At 37.7% G+C, this 24,383-nt stretch overlaps 1 protein-coding gene across 3 annotated transcripts in view; it reads left to right on the forward strand.

The window, feature by feature from the left end:
* The window catches only part of NFATC3 (nuclear factor of activated T cells 3), a 135,955-nt gene that overhangs the window by 16,240 nt on the left and 95,332 nt on the right, over nt 1–24,383 (forward strand). For all 3 annotated transcript variants that reach the window (XM_077755639.1, XM_077755640.1, XM_077755638.1), the window contains exon 2: nt 21,946–23,080. In XM_077755639.1, the coding sequence (XP_077611765.1) occupies nt 21,946–23,080 (1,135 nt within the window). The remainder of the gene's footprint in view (nt 1–21,945; nt 23,081–24,383) is intronic.

The raw sequence follows: 24,383 nt of genomic DNA on the forward strand, positions 1-24,383 counted from the left end.
TTATTTCCAGTTATTGGCTATTATGAATAAAGTTGCTATGAACATTATTTATATACAGGTTTTTGTTTGAGTATAAGTTTTCATTTCTGTGGTGTAAAAGCACAAAAGTGCAGTTGTCTCCCAACCTCCAACATGTGAATTTAGTTTTATACGAAACTGCCAAACTTTTATATTCCCACCAGAAGTACACAGATTACCCAGTTTCTCATAATTTTAGGCAGCATTTGGTATAATCAGATATTTTTTATCTTAGCTGCTGATGGGTGTATAATGTTTTTTCATTATGGCTTTAATTTACATTTCCCTAATGACCAATACTATTAAGCATCTTTTTTTATCATCTGTATATCATTTTTGGTCGAGTGTCCATTCAAGTCTTTGTCTCTTTAAAAATTGGATTGTTTTCTTATTGTTTAGTTTTGAGAGTTTTTTACTTTTTTTAGACATAAGTCCTTTATCAGATATATGTTTGCAAAGAGTTTCTCCCAATGTATGTCTTGTCTTTTCACTAAACTATTTTTTGTAGAAGTTTTTAGTTTTGATGAAGTTTGACTTATCAATTTGTTCTTTTATGGATTGTGCCTTTGATGTTATATCTAAGAAATCTAACCTAATTTCACAAAATTTTCTTGTAGGTTTTCTTTTGGAGGTTTTATAGCTTGGGATTTTACATTTAGGTCTGTGATCTAGTTTCAGTTAATTTTTTTTCTTTTCTTTTTTTTTTTAATTTATTTTTGTTTTTTGAGAGAGAAAGAGAGACAGAACATGAGTGGAGGAGGAACAGAGAGAGAGGGAGACACAGAATCTGAAGCAGGTTCCAGGCTCTGGGCTCAAACTCACAAACTGCAAGATCATGACCTGAGCTGAAGTCAGAAGCTTAACTGATTGAGCTACCCAGACACCCCTCAGTTAATTTTTTTCTGTATGGTGTGATGTATGAACCCAAGTTCATTTGCTACATAATGGGTATCCAATTTTTTCAGCCCCATTTGTTGGAAAGGCAATTCATTATCTACACTATTGCCTTTGCACCTTTGTCAAAAATAAGTATATGTGTGATTTTAGTTTTGAACTCCGTTCTGTGTTGTACTATATGTCTGTTCTTATTGATACTACACTATCGTGATATAATTGTACCTTTATAATAATTTTTTTTTAAAAATATTTTTATTTATTTCTAGGAGAGAGACAGCGTGAGCAGGGGAGGGTCAGAGAGAGAGAGACACAGACTCCGAATCAGGCTCCAGGCTCTGAGCTGGCAGTCAGCACAGAGCCCGACGCGGGGCTCGAACCCACGAACCGCGAGATCATGACCTAAGCGAAAGTCGGACGCTTAACCGACTAAGCCACCCAGGCGCCCCATAATAATTTTTAAAAAGTTTTTCAAAATGTTTATTTTTGAGAGAGAAAAAGAGAGTGCGTGTACGTGTGCATGTGCAAGTTGGAGAGGGGCAGAGAAAGAGGGAGACAGAATCCGAAGCAGGCTCCAGGCTCCCAGCTGTCAGCATAGAGCCTGACGTGGGGCTTGAACTCACAAACCATGAGATCATGACCTGAGCTGAAATCAGACGCTTAACCGACTGAGCCACTCAACGTCCCCCTGTAAAAACTCTTGAAATCAGTATCACTTTTCCAACTTCATTCTTTTTCAAACTGTTCTAGCTATTCTGGTTTTTTTTTAAGTTTGTTTTCTTAATGTTGTGTTTATTTATTTATTTTGAGAGAGAAGGAAAGGAAGAGAGTGTACACTGGGAAGGGGCAGAAAGAGAGGGAGAGCATCCCTAGCAGGCTTTGCGCTGTTAGCACTTAACTGATGGAGCTACTGTGGTGCCCCTGTTTTGGCTGTTCCAAATTCTTTTTGCCTTTCCATATAAATTATAGAATCAACTTGTAAATTTCTGTTTTAAAAAACCTACTGAAATTTGGGGGCACCTGAGTGGCTCAATCAGTCAAGCAGCTGACAGTTCAGAGCCTGGAGCCTGCTTTGGTTCTCTGTCTTTGTTTCTTTCTCTCTCTCTCTACCCTCCCACTATCTCTTTCTCAAAAATAAATAAACATTAAAAAAAAACTTACTAAGATTTTGATTAGGATTATGTTGAATTTTTTTTTTTTTTTTAATAATCTCTATGCTCAACATGGGCCTTGAACTCATGATCCCAAGATCAAAGTCATATACTCTACCGAATGAGCCAGCCAGGCACCCCGAATTGTGTTTAATCTATAGACCAGTTTTGGGAGAATTGATACCTTATCAGTATTGAATCTCCCAATCCATAGATAAAATGTCTTCTTTTCTTTTAGTGTTTTGTTATTATTATTATTTCATATATTGCTATTAATTTCTCTCAGCAATATTTTATGGTTTTCAGTGTGTAGGTCTTTCTATTATAAGTGCTTCTGTAAGCACTGATGTACTAAGTTTGTGTGGACATGTTTTTGTTTCTGTTGGGTATATACCTAAGAGTGGAATTGCTGGATCATATATTAATTCTGTATTTAATTTTTTTTTTTTTTAATGTTTTATTTATTTCCAGGAGAGAGAGACAGCGTGAGCAGGGGAGGGTCAGAGAGAGAGGGAGTCACAGACTGAAACAGGCTCCAGGCTCTGAGCTGGCAGCCAGCACAGAGCCCAACGCGGGGCTCGAACCCACGAACCGCGAGATCATGACCTAAGCGAAAGTCGGACGCTCAACCGACTAAGCCACCCAGGCGCCCCTGTATTTAATTTTTTTAATGTTTATTTTTGAGAGAGAGAGAGAGAGAGAGAGAGCAAGCAGGGAAGGGGCAGAGACTGAGGGAGACACAGAATCCAAAGCAGGTTCCAGGCTCTGAGCTGTCAGCACAGAGCCTAACGCGGGGCTTGAACTCCTTAACCATGAGATCATGAACTGAGCCAAAGTCAGACACTAAACTAACTGAGCCACTCAGGTGTCTCTGTATGTTTAACTTTCTGGGGGAACTGCTAAACTGTTTTCCACACTAGCTGCACCATTTTACATTCCCATTAGCAGTGTACAAGAGTTCTAGCTTTTTCACATTCTCACCAACACTTGTTACTTTTTGTTTTTGGTTTCTTGCTGTGGTTTTGATTGCCATTTCCCTAATGACTTATGGTGTTGAGTATCTCATCATGTATTTACTGGCTATTTGTGTATCTTCTTTGGAGAAATGTGTATTCAAGCCCTAAAAATAGTCCTATTTTAAAATTGAGTTGTCTTTTTGTTCTTGAGTTGGAAGAGTTCTTTATATATTCTGGATACCTTTTTGAGGTTATAGCATAATGCTATATATAGTACATTCTCTTTACATTGTGTGCATTCTATCCTGGAACTCGTCAAACTCCTGGTTGATTTTTTTTTTTAAAGGTCTGCATTTATTAAATTGCATTCTCTGTGATGTATAGTTCTCTTTGAGTTTTGACAAGTGCATAGAGTTATGCATTCATTGCCACATTACCATATAACATTTCCTCATCTTAAAAATTCTCCCATGAGTCCCCTTTGTAGTCACTCCCTCTTCCTTTATGTCTAGTTTCTTTCACTTTGCAGAATGTATTTAAGATTCATCCATGTCATCGTATGAATCAATAGCTAGTTCCTTTTAATCACTATGAAGTATTCTGTTATATACCAGAGTTAGTTTATTCATTTATCCTTTTGAAGACATCTTGGTTCTTCCTGCTTAGGCAATTATGAATAAACCTGTACATAGTTCCACACGGGTTTTTCTGTAAACGTAAGTTTTGAGCTTATTTGATCTTCTCAGAGCATTTTTCTCTATTGATTGATTTTTCTCTATTATCTGTTTTATTTATTTTTTGCTTTCATGTCTTCATTGTTGCTTTTCAAGTAGAGGATTTTAAGGAGAAGTGGTTAATATCTACTTCTTCAGGGAGATGGATAAAAATGCAGCTGTATTAAGAGTTGTTACAGTGCATGGAAGCCAGATAACACTGGAAATGAGGAAATGGAGACAATAACAGTACACAACTCTTTTTAAATGTAGTTTTTAGACCAAAGTCTCTCAGCTTTGGCACTGTTGACATTTTAGACTGGATAATTCTTTGTTTTGGGGAGATGAATTGTGCATTGCAAGCATCTCTGGCCTCTATTTGCTATGTGCTAGCAGTACTCCTTCAGCTCTCACAGCCAGAAATGCTTCCAGACATTGTCACATTTCCCTGGGAACAAATTGTCCAGTCTTGAGAACAGTGTTTTAGATAAAGAAGAGTGAAGACCCTGAAGAACTGTGATCTCAGAAACTTTTTAAAGGAACTGACAAGACTGAAGGAAGTAGCCAGTGGAGACCATGAAGATTACAGCTATGAAAGCAAAGATAACTGATGGAACTTAGGGAATGGAATTTAGAGCATAGATGGAGAAGAGTAGCTATCTGGGAGATAGGTCACATTTTTTCTGAGAAAGAAAGAAATGCAAAGGGTAAATATCTATAGATATTTGTAGAGATCATATATTTTTGGGGGTGGTGTAGGAGACGGTGCCTCTCTGCTATCTGCTGTTTGTGTTTCTGCCAGTCTCTATGGTTGTTGTCCTTTTCGAACCACCTCCACCCTGTCCATCCCCCAGCAATATTTGACTGCTTATGTGTAATAACAGAAAAAGAGATGAGTAGTTGATTTTAGGCTGAAATTTGCTGGGTGGAGAGTTAAAGAGTGGATGGAAATGAGCTGCCTAGAAGAAGGCAGTTGAAATGATGGAATTTGAGATACAGACTAGATAAGGTAATAAGTAAAGCCAGGAGATGAAAGATAGAGAGAAAAGGGGAAGGGTTAAGAGACTGTGCTTCTAGGTGAGATAACACAGTGGGTGTAATGAAGTAAGAGAAACAGTGTAGAATGGTTAGGGATAGTGGTCAGAGATAGGAATTTTAGAGTTTTAAGATTATAGGAACCAAAGGGCCCTGGCAATGTGAAAGTCCAATTTATGTTCCTGAGAATTGGATGCTGAAGTGAGGTGATGGTGAGGGACTTGCATGTTCAAGATGCCCAGGGTCATGTAGACTTGGAGTATAGAGGGAGCCTGTGTCAGATGCCAGTGAGTGACTTAAAGGACATAAGGTAATGGTAATAACAAATGGAAGGTGGTTTACCTGGATGGTATGGACCTTCCTAAGACTGGTAAGAAATGTTTCCAAAAACTGAGAGAGAGATGTGTGGGAGTACTGGAGAGGATGGCCCCAGAGTACACATTTGGGAATTGATGAATGAGCAGCTATACACTACAGTGACTTCCAGCGAAGCAGTGTCCTCAAAGGAACTAGCCTTAAGTTTGAGAGATGGGGATGGAGGGTCCCTTCTGTTAAGAGATTAAGAGCAGAGAGGGGTCCAGTGGGAGGTGTCATCCTTGTTGGTAGCCTGATGTCTAGGGGAAAAGTGTGAAGTAGTAAGGGATTAAGAGAAGAAATGGTATCTAAAAGAGAATGCTGGTTTTGGTAGAAATGGAGAGACTATAGTACATGACCTTTCTTTGGAAATCATGGATCTTGTATACTCATTGGAAGCATTGGGGTCAGCATTTGTATCACTGTGGTAAAGGACTTACTGATGTGTTTATTAGAGGACTACATTTATTTTAATTTTTATTTGAGGGAGAAAGAGTACACAAGAGCAGGAGAGGGGCAAAGGGAGAGCAAGAATCTTAAGCAGGCTCCACGCCCAGCAAAGGAGCTGGACCCTAGGTCTCTATCTCACTACCATGACGTCATGACCTGAGCTGAAATCAAGAGTCAGATGCTTAGCCCCCCCAGATGCCCCTAGGAGAGGACTACTTTTAAAGTTCATGTCCCCTGCTCACGCTGTCTCTCTCTCTCTCCTAGAAATAAATAAAACATTAAAAAAAAAGAAATTTAAAAAAAAAGGGCGCCTGGGTGGCTTAGTTGGTTAAGCGTCCGACTTTCGCTTAGGTCATGATCTCGCAGTTGTGGGTTCGAGCCCCGCGTTGGGCTCTGTGCTGACTGCCAGCTCAGAGCCTGGAGCCTATTTCAGAGTCTGTGTCTCCCTCTCTCTCTGACCCTCCCCTGCTCACGCTGTCTCTCTCTCTCTCCTAGAAATAAATAAAACATTAAAAAAAAAGAAATTTAAAGTTCATATATTATGCTTTTATTATTCTCTGATAATATGCTATTTTTTAAGTAATGCAATGCTATTGTTGACTTAAAAATTACAGTCAGTAGTAATAGCAGATTATTTAAGAACCAGATTTGCTCCTGTTCTGTTAAATGTTATACATGTATTCAACATATATTGTTTATATATAAACATTTACTTGATATCTGTTCCAGATACAATGATAGGTATTGATACAGATGGTCTAAAATCCTTACAACAACCTTTCAGTGTAGATACTATCCTTATCTGCTGATAAGGGAATTGAAACTCAGACAGATTAATTAGCTTGATTCTGTGGTATATTTGACTCCAGAGTCAGTGGTGTTTGTGGGTTTTGTTTTGTATTTTTAATGTTTATTCACTTTTAAGAGACAGAGTGCCAGCAGGAGAGGGGCAGAGAGGGAGGGAGACAAAGAATCTGAAGCAGGCTCCAGGCTGAGCTGTTAGCACAGAGCCCGATGTGGGGCTTGAACCTGTGAACCATGAGGTCATGACCTGAGCGGAAGTCAGATGCTTAACAGGCTGAGCCACCCAGGGACCCCAATAAAATTACTCATTTTTTGCAGTTCTGTTTTCCTTTACAAGTTTCTGAATCGTTTTTTGAGTTTAGCCCAAAAATAGCTTTGTTAACTCTCATTTTTCTTATGGAATACTATTTCTTTTTTTAGTTATTACAAGTATTATCAAAGTTATACATGCTTTTGTTTAAGGAATCAAATTGTTCAATAAAGCTAATTCTGGATAAAGGTAGTTCCTTGACTCTGCCTCTACCTCACCTTTTTCCCTTTCATCAGTTTCTTTTGGTATTTACTTTCAGAGTTCTAGATAACATGCTCATACAACAAGTTGTTGATTTTTCAGTTTTAGTCATTTTCTATTGACTTCCCATTATGGAAAATGAAGTTTTAGCACACAGTCATTCCCAATTACAATGGGCACATTTCTCATTCCTCATTGTGGTTGTATCATAATTGTGGTTAAATTAATATTGTTTATATTATGACTATATATTGTGCTATTCATTGTTAAGTCATTATAGTATACTGTTATGTTCTTTCCTTGTACAATTTGTTATTGTTTCTAAAGTTAATGATTGTTGTTAAAGTTTTGTGTACTTTTATGCTAATTCATTTCTAAAGTCTCTTCATGTGGCTTTAATCTCATCTCAATACTTTGAACACATTAATTAGTTTGTCAATTTTATTTTCTTGGAGATTTCTCTCTCCCAGCCTTCTGAACTTTTATAATCTGGACTGGTTGTTAACCAGGCTGTTGTACATGTCATTCCGAGATCTCCTCTATCATCTTGAGTAGTGCCTTTGCCTTTTTGGGGTATTGGATCACCTGTTTCTTCCTTTTGCTTGGTTACTTTGCACTCATTTTAGTAGAGTACTTCTTCCAATAGCTTACTGAAGGTAATGGGAAGTGAAATTTTTTTAAATTTTTAATAATTTTTTTTTTAATTTTAGAGAAGAACATGAATGGGGGTGGGGGGCTGGGAGGAGAGGCAGAGGGAGAGAGAATCCCAAGCNTATATTTTTTTAAATTTTTAATAATTTTTTTTTTAATTTTAGAGAACATGAATGGGGGTGGGGGGCTGGGAGGAGAGGCAGAGGGAGAGAGAATCCCAAGCAGGTATCATGGTCAGCCCAGAGCCCAATGCGGATCTTGATCCCACAACCCCCAGGATCATGACCCGAGCCAAAATCAAGAGTCGGACACTCCACTGACTGAGCTACTCAGGCACTCCAATGGAAAGCATATTTTAAAATGTCTTTATTCTCCTGTCACACTTAATTATTGCTGGCTGTAGAATTCTAGATTAGATATAATATTTTCTCAAATTTTTGAGGTATTACTCTCCACCTTCTAGGATCCAGTGTTACTTTTGAGAAGTCTGATGACATTCTAATTCTTAATTTTTCATGTATAACCTGTTCCCTCCCAGTCTTTTAGATTCTTCTCTGTCATTTGTGTTCCGAAATTTCATGATAATGTGCATTAGTATGGATCTGTTTTTATCCACTGTGCTAAATAGACCTTTGGTGATCCTTTATTTCTTCCTCCTCGTTTTCTTTCTTTCTTTTTTTAAAATGTTTGTTTATTTATTTTGAGAGAGAGAGAGAGCACTTGTATGCGAACACGCCGAGCTAGGGAGATGGAAAGAGAATCCTAACCAGGGGCTTGATCTCGTAACTGTAAGATCACAACCTAAGCTGATGTCAAGAGTTGAATGCTTAACCAACTGAGCCACCCAGGTGCCCCTACTCTTCATTTTCTATTCTCTTCTTTTGGAACTTGAAGTTTCAACTCTGAGACTCTTGGACCGATTCTGATGTTCTTTCCTATTTCCTATTTTTCTCTTTGCTTAATTCTTTGGAGAATTTCTTCAACTTGATCTTTCAGTTTTTCTTTGAGACTTCGATTTGTTTTAATTTCTAGGGGCTCTTATTTCATCTTTAAATAAGCACATGTTCTTGTTTCAAGGTTACAATATCTTGTTTTTTTCTCTGAGGTTATTCCGGGTAGGTTTGTTATTATTTTTGAGGTTTCTATCTTACTGCATAGCCTTCCTCCCCACCCCCACTTCTCTTTTTGCCTCTTTCTTCATTGTTGAAGCTTTTCTCAGGTATTCCATGATCTATGGCTATCTACTTGTTTTTAAAAACATCATGGTGTGCCTGGCTGGCGCAGTCAGTGTAGTGTGTGACTTTTCTTGGGGCCATGGGTTCAAGCCCCACGTTGGGTGTAGAGGTTACTTAAAATAAAATCTTAAACAAACAAACAAACAAAAAAGAGGCATCGAACCTTAATAACAGTTCTGTGCTTACATGTGGCATTTGTTAACTTACAGGCCTCATTGTAGGAGTTTTTACTAGGTTACCTTGTGATGTCATTAACTGTAGGTCTTTCTTTTCTTTTAGGCTAATGAGGTTCCCAAGAGAAGAATCTCATTTATTGCCTGCAGAATATAAGCACATTGTACTGTGAGCCAAGGGAGAGAAGAGTGTTGGGGGGTTTAATATGCAAGTTTTAGAGAGACTTTTATTTCGTCAACTCTGTTTCCAGTATGGTTATCCTTGTTCTCAGTTCTCCTTCTGTTTTACCTCTTGAGAAAGTGTCCCGTATCCTGCATAGGGGGACAGTATTCCAGTAGTGCAAATTGAGGTGGTGTGGGAAATTGGGAAGGTTAGTGACTCATTAAATTTTGTGCCAATCTTGTTTTCATTTTTGCCTTCACCAGAAGTACCTGGTAGTTCATTTCCTGAATGTTTAGAGTTCTTTGTTGGAAATCAGTTTTCATAGTTTTCAGATGCTAAGTTACCCTGTGTTCTGCATTCCAGCTTCTAAAAGTTTTGTTGCTATGATTTCATCTTTTGTTATTTTGTTCTTGTGAGCTTACACCCTTAAAAAATATCCTTTACTATCATTTAGTGGAGTTTCAGTAAGGAATGAGCAAATATATGTCTTCAATTCTCTGGCCGTTCTTTCAGTTTGCTTTTATTGAGGTAAAATTTACACAACATGCAGTTAACCATTTTATTTTATTTTATGTATGTATGTATGTATTTATTTATTTATTTATGTTTTTAATATTTTTATTTATTTCTAGGAGAGAGAGAGAGAGAGAGACAGCGTGAGCAGGGGAGGGTCAGAGAGAGAGGGAGACACAGACTCTGAAATAGGCTCCAGGCTCTGAGCTGGCAGTCAGCACAGAGCCCGACGCGGGGCTCGAACCCAAGAACCGCAAGATCATGACCTAAGTGAAAGTCGGACGCTTAACCGACTAAAGCCACCCAGGAGCCACTGCAGTTAACCATTTTAAAGTATACAATTAACTATTTTAAAGTATACAATTAAGTGGTATTTAGTGTATTTACAATGTTGTGCAACCACCCGCTCTCTTTAGTTTCAAAACTTCTTCATCTCCCCTTAAAAAAGACCCTAGACCCATTAAGTAACCATCCTCATTTCCTTCTCCCTACATCCTCTGGTAACCTCTAATCTCCTTTCTGTCTCCATGATTTACCTATTCTAGGTACACATGGTATAAAAGGCATCATGCAGTATGTGATTTTTTGGGGGGAGCGAGGATCTGGCTTCTCTCCCTTACCATAATGTTTTTCATGTTCATCTAGGTTGTACCATCTGTGAATACTTGGCTCCTTTTTTTGGCTTCCATTGTTTGTATGCACCACAATTTGCTTCTCCATTTATGCATTGATGGATTCTTGGATTGTTTCTACCTTTTATTAAGAATTAAGAATAAGGTTGCTGTAAACATTCGTGTACAAGCTTCTATGAAGACTGTATATTTGCATTTTCTTTGGTATATACGTAGAGGTAGAATTTCTGAGTCCTATGCTAATTTTGTGTTTAACTTTTTTAATGTTTGTTTTTTTTTTTCGAGAGGGGGAGAGAGTGCGAGCAGGGGAGACGCAGAGAGAGAGAGACGCAGAATCTGAATCAGGCTTCAGGCTCCGAGCTGTCATTATGGAGCCCAATATGGGGCTTGAACTCATGAACTGTGAGATCATGACCTGAGCCGAAGTCAGACGCTTAACCAACTGAGCCACCCAGGTGCCCCATGTATGTTTAACTTTTTGAGGCACTGTTAAACTGTTTTCCAACGTGGCTATACCATTTTTACATTGCCACCATTAATATATGAGGGTTCCTATTTCTCTGCATCCTCATCAGCACTTGTTTTTTGTTTGTTTTAAATTAAAGCCACCCTAGTGAGTATGTAGTAGTATCTCATTGTGGTTTTGATTTACATTTCCTTAATGACCAGTGTTGAACATCTTTTCTTGTGCTTGTTGGCAATCTACGTATCTTCTTTGGAGCGATGTCTGTTTAAGTCCTTTTGCCCATTTTAAAAATTGTGTTGTTTTTTTGTTTTTGAGCTGTAAGAGTTCTGTGTATATTTTGGATACTTCCTTATCAGATACATTATTTGCAAGTAATTTCTTCTATTTGGGTTGTCTTCCCCCTTGTCAATTTTCAGATTTTTTCTTTTTTTCTTTCTTTAAGAATGTTTGTTTATATTTGGAGGGCGGGGAGCGGGCAGAGGATCCAAAGTGGCTTTGCACTGACAGCAGAGAGGCTGATTCAGGTCTTGAACTCATGAACTGTGAGATCATGACCTGATTTGAAGTTGGATGCTCAACCAATTGAGCCATGCAGGTACCCCTCTTTTTTATTTATTTTTTATTTTATTATTTTTTAAATATTTTTTTAATGTTTGTTTATTTTTGAGAGAGAGAGAGCGTAAGTAGGAGAGGGGCAGAGAGAGAGGAAGACACAGAATCCGAGGCAGGCTCCAGACTCCGAGCTGTCAGCACCGTGCCTGTTGCAGGACTCGAACCCACAAACTGTGAGATTATGACATGAGCCAAAGTCGGACACCCAACTGACTGAGCCACCCAGGCACCTCCCCCCTTTGTAATATATGGAGGAAATCAAGTTTCTGAAGGGAAAATGTGATTATTACAGGAAATCATCTGTAGAGGGACTTGTTAAGTCTGGCATTTTTCAAGAACAGTTTTTCAAATATTTATTTAAAAATTTTTATTATTGGGTGCCTTGGTGGTTCAGTTGGTTGGGTGTCTGACTTCGGCTTAGGTCATGATCTCACTGTTAGTGAGTTCAAGCCTCCTGTTGGGCTCTGTGCTGAGCCTTTTTTTTTTTTTTTAAGTTTATGTATTTTAAGAGAGAGGGAGAGGGAGTGTACATGTGCATGTGCATGGGGGGAAAGAGAGACTCCCAAGCAGGTTCCACACTGGCTTTGTCATTGCAGAACCCAGTTCATGGCTCAATCTCATGAACCGTGAGATCATGACCTGAGCTGAAGTCAAGAGTCGGACAGATGCTCAACCAACTGAGCCACCCAGAAACCCCCTTATTTTCTTGATAGTATCTTTTGATGCACAAAATTTTTGTGAAGACCATTTTTTCTTTTATTGCTCCTGCTTTTAATATCAAATCTAAGAATCTTTTGCCCAATCCAAGGTCATGAAGGTGTACACCTGTGTTTTCTTCTCACAGTTTTATGGCTTTAACTCTTATATTTAGATCATTGATCCATTTTGAGTTAATTTATGTTTATGGTGTGAGGTGGGATTCAGCTTCCTTCTTTTGTATGTGGTTATCCAGTTGTCCTAGCACCATTTGTTAAAGGAACTATTCTCTTCCTATTTATTTAAAACAAAATTTTTTTTAATGTTTTATTTATTTCTAGGAGAGAGAGAGAGACAGCGTGAGCAGGGCAGGGTCAGAGAGAGAGGGAGTCACAGACTGAAACAGGCTCCAGGCTCTGAGCTGGCAGTCAGCACAGAGCCTGATGCGGGGCTCGAACCCATGAACCGCGAGATCATGACCTGAGCGAAAGTCGGACACTTAACCAACTAAGCCACCCAGGCACCCCTCTCTTCCTATTTAATGATCTTAAAAATTCAAATTGGCCATAGATATTTGGGTTTATTTCTGGACTCTGTTATCTTCCATTAGTCTGGAAGGATATGTTTATCCTTACTCCAATACCACACAGTTTTGATTACTGTTGCTTTGTAGTAAGTTTTGAATTTTGAAATGGGAATTCTTTTGCTTTTGCTTTTTCAAAGAGGCAGTTCTGGGCCTCTTTCAGTTCCATATAAATTTGAGGCGTAGTCTTCTTGATTTTGCAGAAAAAGCCATTGAAATTTTGGTAGAGATTGCATTGACTGTAGATTGCTTTGTGGGATATTTCTGCGTCAAGAATATTAAATCTTCCAATTCCCGAACAAGGGAATTCTTACCACTGGGATACCTGGGTAGCTCAGTTGGGTAAGCATCTGACTCTTGATTTCAGCTTGGGTCATAATTTCATGGACTTGGGATCTAGCCCCATGTCAGGCTCTGTGCTGAACATGTAGTCTGCTTGGGATTCTGTCTCTCTCCCCTCTGCCCCTCCCCTGCACATGCTGTCTCACTTTGTCAAAAAAAAGGGGGGGCGGAATTCTTACCATTTATTTAGTTCCTTAATTTCTTTTAGCAATATTTTGCAGTTTTTATTGTACATGTAAATTTATTCCTAAGTATTGTATTCTTTTGGAGGTTGTTGTAAGTAGAATTATTTTCTTAATTTACTTTTTGGATTGTTCCTTGTCAGTGTGTTGAGGCACAGCGGAATTTTATGTGTTGATATTCTGCCTTGCAACTTTCCTGAATTTGTTTATTAGCTCTAGTTGTGTTTTGTGGATTGTGTTGAGATTTTCTATATATAGAATCATGCCATCTGCAAAGAGATAGTTTTACTTCTTCCTTTCCAATTTGGATGTCTTTTATTTCTTTTTATTGCCTAATTGCTTTGGCTAGGACTTGCAGTGCAAAGTTGGATAGCACTGATGAAAGTGGCATTGTTGTCTTGTTCTTGATCTTAAGGAGAAAGCTTTCAATTTTTCACTAATAAGTATGATGTTAATTGTGGGGTTTTCATAAATCGCTTGATCATTTTAAGGAAGTTCCCTTCTATTCCTAGTTTGCTAGGTTTTTTTTTTTCATTTATCATGAACAAGTGTTGAATTTTGTAAAATGTTTTTTCCATATCAGTTTAGATAGTGTGTTTTTTTCCCTTCATTCTAGTAATTAATTTTCAAATATCAAATCACCCTCGTATTCCTGGGCTAAATTCCATTAAAAATATGTGCTGTTAGGTTTGGTTTGCTAGTATTTTGTTGACGATTTTTGTGTCTGTATTCATAAGGGATTGGGTCCATAGTATTTTTTAAGTTTATTTATTTATTTTGAGAGAGAGCGAGAGAGTGAGAGAGCTCGAGCGTGCAGGGGAGGTGTAGAAAGAGAGAAAGAGAGAGAATCCTAAGCAGGATGCGCGCTGTTCAGTGCAGAACCTGATGCGGAGCTCAATCCCATGACTGCTAGATCACAACCTGAGCTGATATCAGGAGTTGGACTCTTAACTACTAGAACCACCCAGGCACCCCAGGTCTGTAGTATTCTTGTATCTTTGTCTAGCTTTGTTATTAGGGTAATACTGTCTCATGGAATGTTCTCTCAATGTTGGGTAGAATTTACCCGTGATGCCTTGTTTTGGACTTTTTGTTGGGAGACTTTTTTTGGCTACCAATTCAGTCTCTTTACTTGGTATAGGTCTGTTGAGATTTTCCTATTTCTTCTGAGTCAATTTTGGTAATTCGTGTGTTTGGAAGAATTTGCTCATTTGTTCTACATTGTCTAATTTGGGTTAATTTCTCATAGTATTATTATCATAGTATTCTTATACACATTTTCACCACCACCAGTTATTATATATCCTAACAGGAACCATTTAATGTTGTACTAAACTATTGTTTTCTTAACTTTTTCAAAAGTATTCTTGCCCGAAGGTGTTCCATGCAGACTATTCATAGAGGCTAATTCTTCAGTCAGTTTAAGTTTTGCCTTGAGTCTTCAAATAAATAGTAATGGAATGGAAACTGTAACATCTGGTTACACATCAGGACCTAAGGAAAATCACTTGAAAACCACTTGCCTTGTTTTGTAATTGTCTATTGATGTTGCTACCAACATTGTCAGTTTTTAAATTAACCATATTTGCTGAAAGACTAATACACGTTTATTTTCTCTGAGCAAGGTTCTTCAATTGCTGCATTCAGTTGAAATAAATCACCATGAGTCTGCTTGGCTAACAAATGAGCAATTAAGAAACGCTTTTTGGTTGCAGGCTCATTTTTTGTTATTTTTATGGAGAAATCCTGCTGTGATAAAGTATTCTGGGTTTCTTTTCTAATATTTCTTTTTGTTTTCCTGTGAGTTGGATGTATTGTGATGAACTTACTGCAGTAATGCTGATGAATAAGGTATTCTTATAGCACAGCCATAATGTCGTTGAATGATAAACATAATGCTTTGCCATTTAATGTGATAACAAAATAACCCACATTCCAGTGTGCCTTAGAAGTGGGACTTCAATTTGAAGTCCCCTTTTCTCTGTCCTGTTTTGATTTTATAGGACATAAATCCTATATACTGTATACTGGTAAGTTTAAAACAGTGTTGCAATACATCTGTATGCATTGCACTCAAAATGCCTGAAGTTAGAACTGTGTCACTGCAATTTGTTAGCGCACCAAGTAGCAGTGGGAAGCAGTTCTTTCTCACAGCTGCTCAGCTCAACTCTTGTAGTAAGAGAGTACCCATAGACCGTACGTAAGTGAAGGAGCATGGATATGTTCCAATAAACCTTAACTGTGGACATCAGAATTTGAATTCATATCATTTTATGTGTCATAAAACAGCACTACTTGATTTTTTTTTCAAGCATTAAAACTCTTCCTAGCTTATAGGCTGTGTAGAAACAGGTGGAGGCTAGGTTTGGTCTATATATATTTGGCTATATTTTGCCAACTGTTTTAAGACATTTATATATTCCCACATCCTTGTGTGAGGTTCCCTGATGGCTGAAGGAACAGAGCAAATAAACCTTGAGATGGTCAAATTTCTGAAACACCATGAATTTGAGAATTCTAGAGTTGGAAACCTGGACCTAGAATTATTTATTGTGGAGAGACTATAGCACCTGCCCATATTTTTCCAGAGCTTGTGCTTTGGTGACATTTAGGAAGAAGATGAAGCATCAGTCTCCCAAATTTTGTATTCAGATCTCTGCAATGCTTTGAGACATCTGAGACAACAGTTTTAACAAATATATTACTATATACCTAATAAACATCAGGGACTTACTAGGTCCTGGATATGCAGTGTCCGTTATTCTCAAATATAATTTATATTCTCAAATATAAAATGTCACTCCCCTTTTAAAACTCTCTGATGGTTTCCGCTATCCTTAGAATAAACTCACACTTCTTACCATGATCATTCTAGGTTTTGCTTCTTTTCATTTCTCCCTCTTCTATTGTTAGCTGTAGCCATATATTGAGCCTTTCACTTCCTCAAAGAAGCCAAATAATATCTGACTCAGTGTTTGCTTATGCTGTCCCCTTCTGTTCTCCACCTGTGCCTGCCCATACTCACCCCCCTTTCGTTGCTTGCTGGTTCCTATTAATCTTTTAGGTTTTGGCTTATATGCCACCTCCTCAGAAAGGCCATCCCTGTACTTTCTGTAAGATAGGCTCCTTCTTTAGTTTCTGAAATTTCTATCACTTAGCAGTAGTTACAGTGTTTAATTTGTCTGTTTTTTTTAAATTTATTTATTTCTGAGAGAGAGAGAGACAGTGTGAGCAGGGGAGGATCAGAGAGAGAGGGAGATACGGAATCTGAAACAGGCTCCAGGCTCTGAGCTAGCTGTCAGCACAGAGCCTGACGCAGGGCTTGAACCCACGAAATGTGAGATCGTGACTGAGCTGAAGTTGGATGCTTAACCGACTAAGCCACCCAGGCGCCCCTAATTTGTGTTTTTGTTAATCTCGTCTGATACTGTATACTTTTTGATGGTAGGGGTCATGCACATATTAGCTATTTATATATTATTTACTATTCATATACCTAGCATCTGGAACAGTTCCTAGAAAATGATATTATAGTTGTTGAGTGAATGAGCGCTTGGTTTCTAGGATGCCTCATTTTTTTGGTTCTTCTTCCAGTTAGGTGACCGTCCCTTCTCCTTCCTCATTTTTGTCGCCCTGATCCCTAAACTTTGGAATCTCCTTTGCTTCAGTTGCCTGCTTTCTTCTCTATCTGCATTTACTGCCTGGGCCTCTCTTCTGGTCTTAATAACCTTAAATATTATTTATAGATTAATGACTCCCAAATATGTATGGCTAACCTGAGACTTTAGGTAGAACTATCTCATTGATAGCTCCACTTGGAAAGCTTATTAGCATCTCACATTTATGTCCAAAGTAGAATTTTCAATTTCCTGTCTCCCACATTTAAATCACTTTTCTTCTTCATTTCAGTAATTAGGAATACTTTTCTTATAATAATTAAGGGCCTAAACTTGGTATCATCCTTGATTTTCCTCTCTTTCTCACATCCAGTCTAATTTCTGTCAGCTTTACTTTAAAAACAAACTAAAACAAAACAAAACCCACAACTCACTTCTTACTGTTTCTTCTACTTTTACAACCTACTACTACCCAGGTCCTATGCTCCATTATTTTGCACCTGGATTATTACAATAGTCTCTTAAATATGTATCACATTATAATATATCATATCGTGACACTCCTTTGCTTAGAACCCTCCAGTAATTTCTCATCTCATAATAAAAACCAGTTGTAATGTCCTTTTCTCTGAGGCCTCACTTTACTAGCCATGTGCTCCTCTACCCCCAGCCCTTACTGCACCCCCTCACTCAGTTCTCTTCCCAGTGGCCTTCCTACTTTTCCTTGTAAAATCCAAAATTTCTGTCTTCAGGCCTTTGCATCACTATTTCTTCTACTTCCAGTGTTTTCCCCATAGATTTCTTCTCCTTTTTTTTTTAATGTTTACTTATTTTGAGAGAGAGAGAGAGAGCAGAAGAGAGACAGAGAGGGAGAAAGAATCCCAAGAGGCTCCACACTGTCAGCATGGAGCCCACACAGGGCTCCATCCCATCAATGGCATGATCATGACCCAAGCCAAAATCAAGAGTCCAATACTCAACCGACTGAACCACCCAGACACCCCTCCTGTAGATTTCTGTACAGCTCAGCTCCTCATATTCTTTTGGAGAAATATTCACAAATATTGTAGAAAATCTTAACAAATATTGGAGAAAATCCTTTTCCGACCCCCTTATCTAAATTAATTTGGCTCCTTCTCTCACTTCTGTTCTCTCTACCTGTTTGATTTTTCCTTACAGCAAGTATCACTACCTGACATAACCTAAAAAGTAAGGTTGGCTTATTGGCTTAGTCGGTTAAGCATCCCTCTTGATCTCACCTCAGGTCTTGATATCGGGGTGGTGAGTTCAAGCACCACGTTGAGCTCCATGCTGGGCATGAAGCCTACTTAAAAAAAAATCAATTGGTTATTTTGCCAGCAAAAAATGGGTTCATTCAAAATAGCAGAGAATTGTGATTTGAGGCAAGCAAGCAATGGCAAAACCATACACAAATCTGAGAGTAAAGGAGAAGAAAGTTCTTTCATGGAGGAAAAGTGGGGGAGTTAGGAAGGCTGTTTTAAAGGAAAAGTCCTTTGGTGTTAATTGGAGTTTAGAGTATACTAGCTTTTCATTGGCTGAGTTGTGACAGCCTCTCATTGGCTGGGTGGTTGCCTGTGGAGGAGAAAAACTTCTTCCTCCTTAGGATGGTAAACTGGTATCCACTTAGAGTGTTCCTAACTTCCCCTTCATTCTGCGGTTGTGCATTCTCACACTTGTAGGGTGTGAGAGCTCCCCCTGCTGGCCTCCTAACTCCATTTTAAATGAAGTTTCCTTTTATTAATTTTCATAGTAGAATGGAATTTCTATGAGAATGGGGACTTTGTTTTGTCTTTTCTTGTGTTTTCAGTGTCTAGAAAATGCCTGTTATATAGTGCTACTCAAAAAGTATTTTTTAAATGAATGATCACATTGCTTCTGGTTTAGGACAAAATACACATATATGGTTGGAAAGTGAACAGCACAAAGTTAGCACCCCAGAAGTGACAAAATGGGAATATACAAAGAAACTGATTTATCGATGACCTTGTTGAACTGATGAAATAACCAGTTCTGGAACTGTCCTACCTTTGGACCTCTTGTTATGTTGGAAAATACCCTCCCTCCCTTCAGGTACTTTCAATTGGGTTTTCTGGTTTTTGCAGCCTAGAAACATTGTATTTCATACAGAACCATTTAACTCATAAATTACATTAAAATTAAAAATAACATCCTGATTGGAGAAACTAAAGTAAAACCGATACGCGTGTCCTACTAATGTATATTAAAACAAATCTTCTAAAACAAATGTCTTTACATAGTGGGAGTGCTAAAAATGGGTGCCCTAAGATCTAGTAACTCTACCTTTAGGAACTTATTCTTGGAGAGGGATTCAAAAAAAGAGAAAAAGCTGTATGTATAGAGATGTTCAATTCTACTTTATTTATAAAAATAAAACGTAGGAAATAACTATGGTCATTGACTTTATATTGACTTTATATACATGGCCTTGAAAATTGCTTAGGAATTTCATACAAGCCTCAATAAAATATTAAAAACATTAAAGGACAAGGTTGTATGTTATGTTAGAAGTCAGTATAGTGGTTACTTTTGGTGGAAAGATAATGACTTGGAAGCAAGCCAAAGAGGGGCTTTTGAAAGAGAAGACACAGCACAAGTTGGGAAGAGGCAGAGAGAGAGGTAGACACAGAATCCAATGCAGGCTCCAGGTTCTGAGCTGTCAGCACAGAGCCGGATGCGGAGCTCACCCGTGAACCGCGAGCCAAAGTCGGACACTTAACCAACTGAGCCACCCAGATGCCCCTGGATTTTTTTTTAAGGGTAATGTTATAGGGTATGTCTTATGTGACAGTTCATCAAGCTATATATGATGTATGCACTTTTATGATGTATCTTGCAATTTTATAAAAGGTTAGGGGAAAAAACCTCCGAAATATTATGATCCATGGCTGTGTAAAAATATATACATATGTAGACAGATATATGCATGAAAATGTTAAGTGTTAGGTGATCGCATTTGTTTATGATTTTCTTAAAGTCAAATAAGGAAGAAATGTTTTTAACGTTTTAAAAAACATTTTTAATTGTGATAAAATATACATAATATTAGGGATGCCTGGCTGGCTCAGTTGGTAGAGCATGAAGCTCTTGATCCCCGGGTAATGAGTTCGAGCCCCACGTTGGGTGCAGAGTTTACTTAAAAGTTTAAAAATATATACACACACACTTAAGACTGTGTTTTTATTTGTATTTTTATAACTGTATTATTGAGGTATAATTCACATACCATACCATATAATATTTACAGAGTAGTGTAACCATCACTACAGTCAGTCTTAGAACATTTCAAATTAGTCCAGAAAGAAACCAGTACCCACTAGAAGTCACTTCCCATTTTCCCCAAACCTCTTCTTTTTGTTGTTTATTTATTTTTATTTGAATATAGTTGACACGCAATGTTATATTAGTTTCAGATGTACAACATAGTGATTCAGTATCTCTGTACGTTATGCTATGCTTACCACAGTCATTTTCTTTTTTAAAGCTTTTTCCTCCCCCTTTTGTTAATGTCAAATGTGGGTTTTCTTCTTTGGAGCTTTGACCTTCCTACTTACTTTGTTTGATTCACTAAGTAGAGTGAGAGAGTTGAGTGAGTGATGCATCCTTGAAACATCCTTTTTCTGAACATCTCAAGGATGTTATTAGGAAATATTTCAGAGTTAAAAAAAGAATATAACATACCCATCTTAAATTTTAAAAAGGGAAAGATGAGGTCATTAACATGTAGTGAGTTCTTGCTGTTAGTCATTATATTAGGTTGCTTGTCTTCAGATTTTCTTGTGTGTTTTAGTTGATGTTGATATTCACCTCTTGAAAATTTTATAGGAAAAAAAGCTGCCTTAGAAAACTGAGGTTCAAGCAGGTCAAATAACTCATCCAAGTTTGCACAGCTCTGGAATGGCAGAGCCAGGGTTTAAACCTAGGGGTTTTGTTGCTTAGTACATGTAAAAACTCTTTACTGAATGTGTTCACTAACCACATTTTAAAAATACATATTTTTTAAATTTTTAATGTTTATTTTTGAGAGAGAGAGAGCGCGCGCACCCGCCTGCCGGGGAGGGGCAGAGAGAGGGAAACAGAATCCGAAGCAGGCTCCAAGCCCTCAGCACAGAGCCTGATGCAGGGCCCGAACCCACGGAATTGTTAGATCATAACCTGAGCTGAAATCAGATGCTCAGCCAACTGAGCCACCCAGGTGCTGCCACTAATCACATTTTAAAAGTTCTGCCATTATGAGGTTTACTTTAATAATCTCTCACAAGTTAAAAGCTGTTATGAGTTATTTTCTAGTTGAGGTAAAGGATCCAGTGGGATCACGTGGCTCTTGCAACCTGGTCTGCTGTATTCAAAGATTTGAATTCTTTATTGTATGATGGTGGAGGAAAAATCTGTTAATCATAAAAATTTCTTTAACAAAAAGTTCTGGGACTACTACAAGGAAACTGATATGACTAGGTCGTCTGAGTTGAGTCTGTAATTCTTTTCATTAGTAAACTTAGTAGTGTGTATGCTTATAACTAAAAACCTTTAAAAGACTTTGTTCTATCATTTATTCCGTTTTAACTTGTAGGCCCCAGATGAACCTGAATTTGTGTGATTATGTCATTTTATAATTCTATGAATGTTTTTTAGAATTATGGATATGATTATTTCTTTTATAGAAGCTTTATTTTCAGATGGTTTATGATTCTCATTTTTGAAGATGTGGAAATAAAAAGAGAAAAACATTACATATATAATAAAAAATATAAGTATGAAATTATTACATATATCTGCAGAAATAACCAGATATCTTTTTTTAAAAACATTCATTGGGGTACCTGGCTGGCTTATTCGATAGAGCATGCAGCTTTTGGTCTTGGGGTTGTGAGTTCAAGCCCTACCTCAGGCGTAGAGATTACTTAAAAAACAACAATGACACATTGTTGGTTCTGGCAAAGATTTGAATTTGAATGTGAATAAAACATACACACCATTCTCTTAGTGGAGCTAATGGTACACATTTTATGTCCTACTTTTTTCTCTCTAGATTATTATTTACTTTCTCATCTAGTAATTTATATACATCTAAATTTTCTAATTTCTTGTTTTGTTGATTTTTTGTTTTTGTTTTTCTGTTTTTTGTTTTTGTTTTTGTTTTGCTTTCCCCCCATAGATCTTGAGCCAGATGATTGTGCATCCATTTACATCTTTAATGTAGATCCACCTCCATCTACTTTAAACTCACCACTTTGCTTACCACATCATGGATTACCGTCTCACTCTTCTGTTTTGTCACCATCGTTTCAGCTCCAAGGTCACAAAAACTATGAAGGAACTTGTGAGATTCCTGAATCTAAGTACAGCCCATTAGGTGGTCCCAAACCCTTTGAGTGTCCAAGTATTCAAATTACATCCATCTCTCCTAACTGTCATCAAGAAATAGATACTCATGAAGATGACCTAAATATAAATGATCCAGAAAGGGAATATTTGGAAAGACCTTCTAGGGATCATCTCTATCTTCCTCTTGAGCCATCCTACCGGGAGTCTTCCCTTAGTCCTAGTCCTGCCAGCAGTATCTCTTCTAGGAGCTGGTTCTCAGATGCATCTTCTTGTGAATCTCTTTCACATATTTATGACGATGTGGATTCGGAGTTGAACGAAGCTGCTGCCCGATTTACTCTTGGATCCCCTCTGACTTCTCCTGGTGGCTCACCAGGAGGTTGCCCTGGAGAAGAGTCCTGGCATCAACAGTATGGACTTGGACACTCCTTGTCACCCAGGCAATCTCCTTGCCACTCTCCTAGATCTAGTGTCACTGATGAGAATTGGCTGAGCCCCAGGCCAGCCTCAGGACCCTCATCAAGGCCTACATCCCCCTGTGGGAAACGACGGCACTCCAGTGCTGAGGTTTGTTATGCTGGGTCCCTTTCACCCCATCATTCACCTGTTCCTTCTCCTGGTCACTCCCCCAGGGGAAGTGTAACAGAAGATACCTGGCTTAATGCTTCTGTCCAGGGTGGATCAGGCCTTGGCCCTGCACTTTTTCCATTTCAGTACTGTTTAGAGACTGATATCCCTCTGAAGACAAGGAAGACTTCTGAAGATCAAGCTACCATACTACCAGGAAAATTAGAGCTCTGTTCAGATGACCAAGGGAGTTTATCACCGTCCCGGGAGACTTCAATAGATGATGGCCTTGGATCTCAGTATCCTTTAAAGAAAGATTCATCTGGTGACCAATTTCTTTCAGTTCCTTCACCTTTTACCTGGAGCAAACCAAAGCCTGGCCACACCCCAATATTTCGGTGAGTTGATGGAAATGGCTGCTGCTGGTCATTTCTCATGCTTATGTGTTACTGGTGGCATGTGACTACATTATATGGAATGGTTTTGATGGCCTCCCTTTTTTCCAGTGTCTTCCAGACAAATCAGTTAAAGTCCGGATTTATTTTCCTTTTAGTCTTAAAAAAGCCTCCAAATAAGCTAGCCCTGTCATTTTAGAAGTACATAGATAATGAATTGTAGATAATAATAAATTATATTGAAGAATTCCCTAGAAAGATTTTTTTATCTGAAAAGCTTTTTGTAAAAGGTTGTTTATACTATGAGTTAAATTACTAAAAAAAACTAATTGGGAACAGGCTTTTTATATTTTTAAGACCTTACTATACAAATGAAATTTGTATATTGTGGTAAGTTTTTTTTCATAATTTTTTTTTTATCTTTTGACTTTATAAATTTGACTTTTGCAGAGAAATTTTTAACATTTTTTGTATTTAAATTGTTTTCTGCATGGGTTTTGGATTGTGTGTTAATTTGAAAGCCTTACCCCAGTCTAAAATAATTATATAAATAAAAGTCTAACGTGCACATTTTTAATAAAATTTTTATGTATACATTATTTTCAAATATATGTAATCTATAATATGTATTCTATTTATGTGTTCATATGTATAATAATTGTATATATATGAATATATATTTAAATTTTGAGTCTAGCTAGGAGCTGAAATAGAGAACAGTGTAAGAGTAAGTAAGTAAGTAAATAAGAGTAAGAGCAAGTAAGTAATTCTAGATAAGAACTGGAGTAAGAACTATATAACTCATTCCAAATACTTCTCAGTTATCACAGTCCTATTTTACAGAATCAGTCTAGTCTATATAATTGTATTAAATCTGCACATAGTGCAGTTGGATTTGTTTACTTTTCCTAAATGCTTTTTCATTGGTATGAGTGTTTATTTCTGGACCCAGATCTTTAGAAAAATACAGTTTGGAACTATGGTATTGAAGACATCTTTGAACCTATCATTCTGCTTTTGAAAATTATCTTAATCTTTTTAGGGATTTGCTTAAGTCTGCAGAACAAGTATAGAAACTATAGAGTTGAAGTTGAGTTTCAGACTAATAAAAATTAATACCTTTGAGCTTCATAATAGTAAAGCTAGGCTGAGGACATTCAGAGCAGCAATTTAGGAATGCTAGCAATGAATGAATGAAGCAGTGTAAGAATGGCAGCATTTCAGAGGTGGAAGAGACCTTTAAAAGTCCAATTTCACTAGTCACTAAGAAGATTTTTTTTTTTTGCTGTTTTTTTTTTTTTTTTTA

The sequence above is a fragment of the Crocuta crocuta genome, unplaced genomic scaffold (genome assembly GCF_008692635.1).
Source record: "Crocuta crocuta isolate KB4526 unplaced genomic scaffold, BGI_CrCroc_1.0 scaffold152, whole genome shotgun sequence".
Taxonomy (NCBI): domain Eukaryota; kingdom Metazoa; phylum Chordata; class Mammalia; order Carnivora; family Hyaenidae; genus Crocuta; species Crocuta crocuta.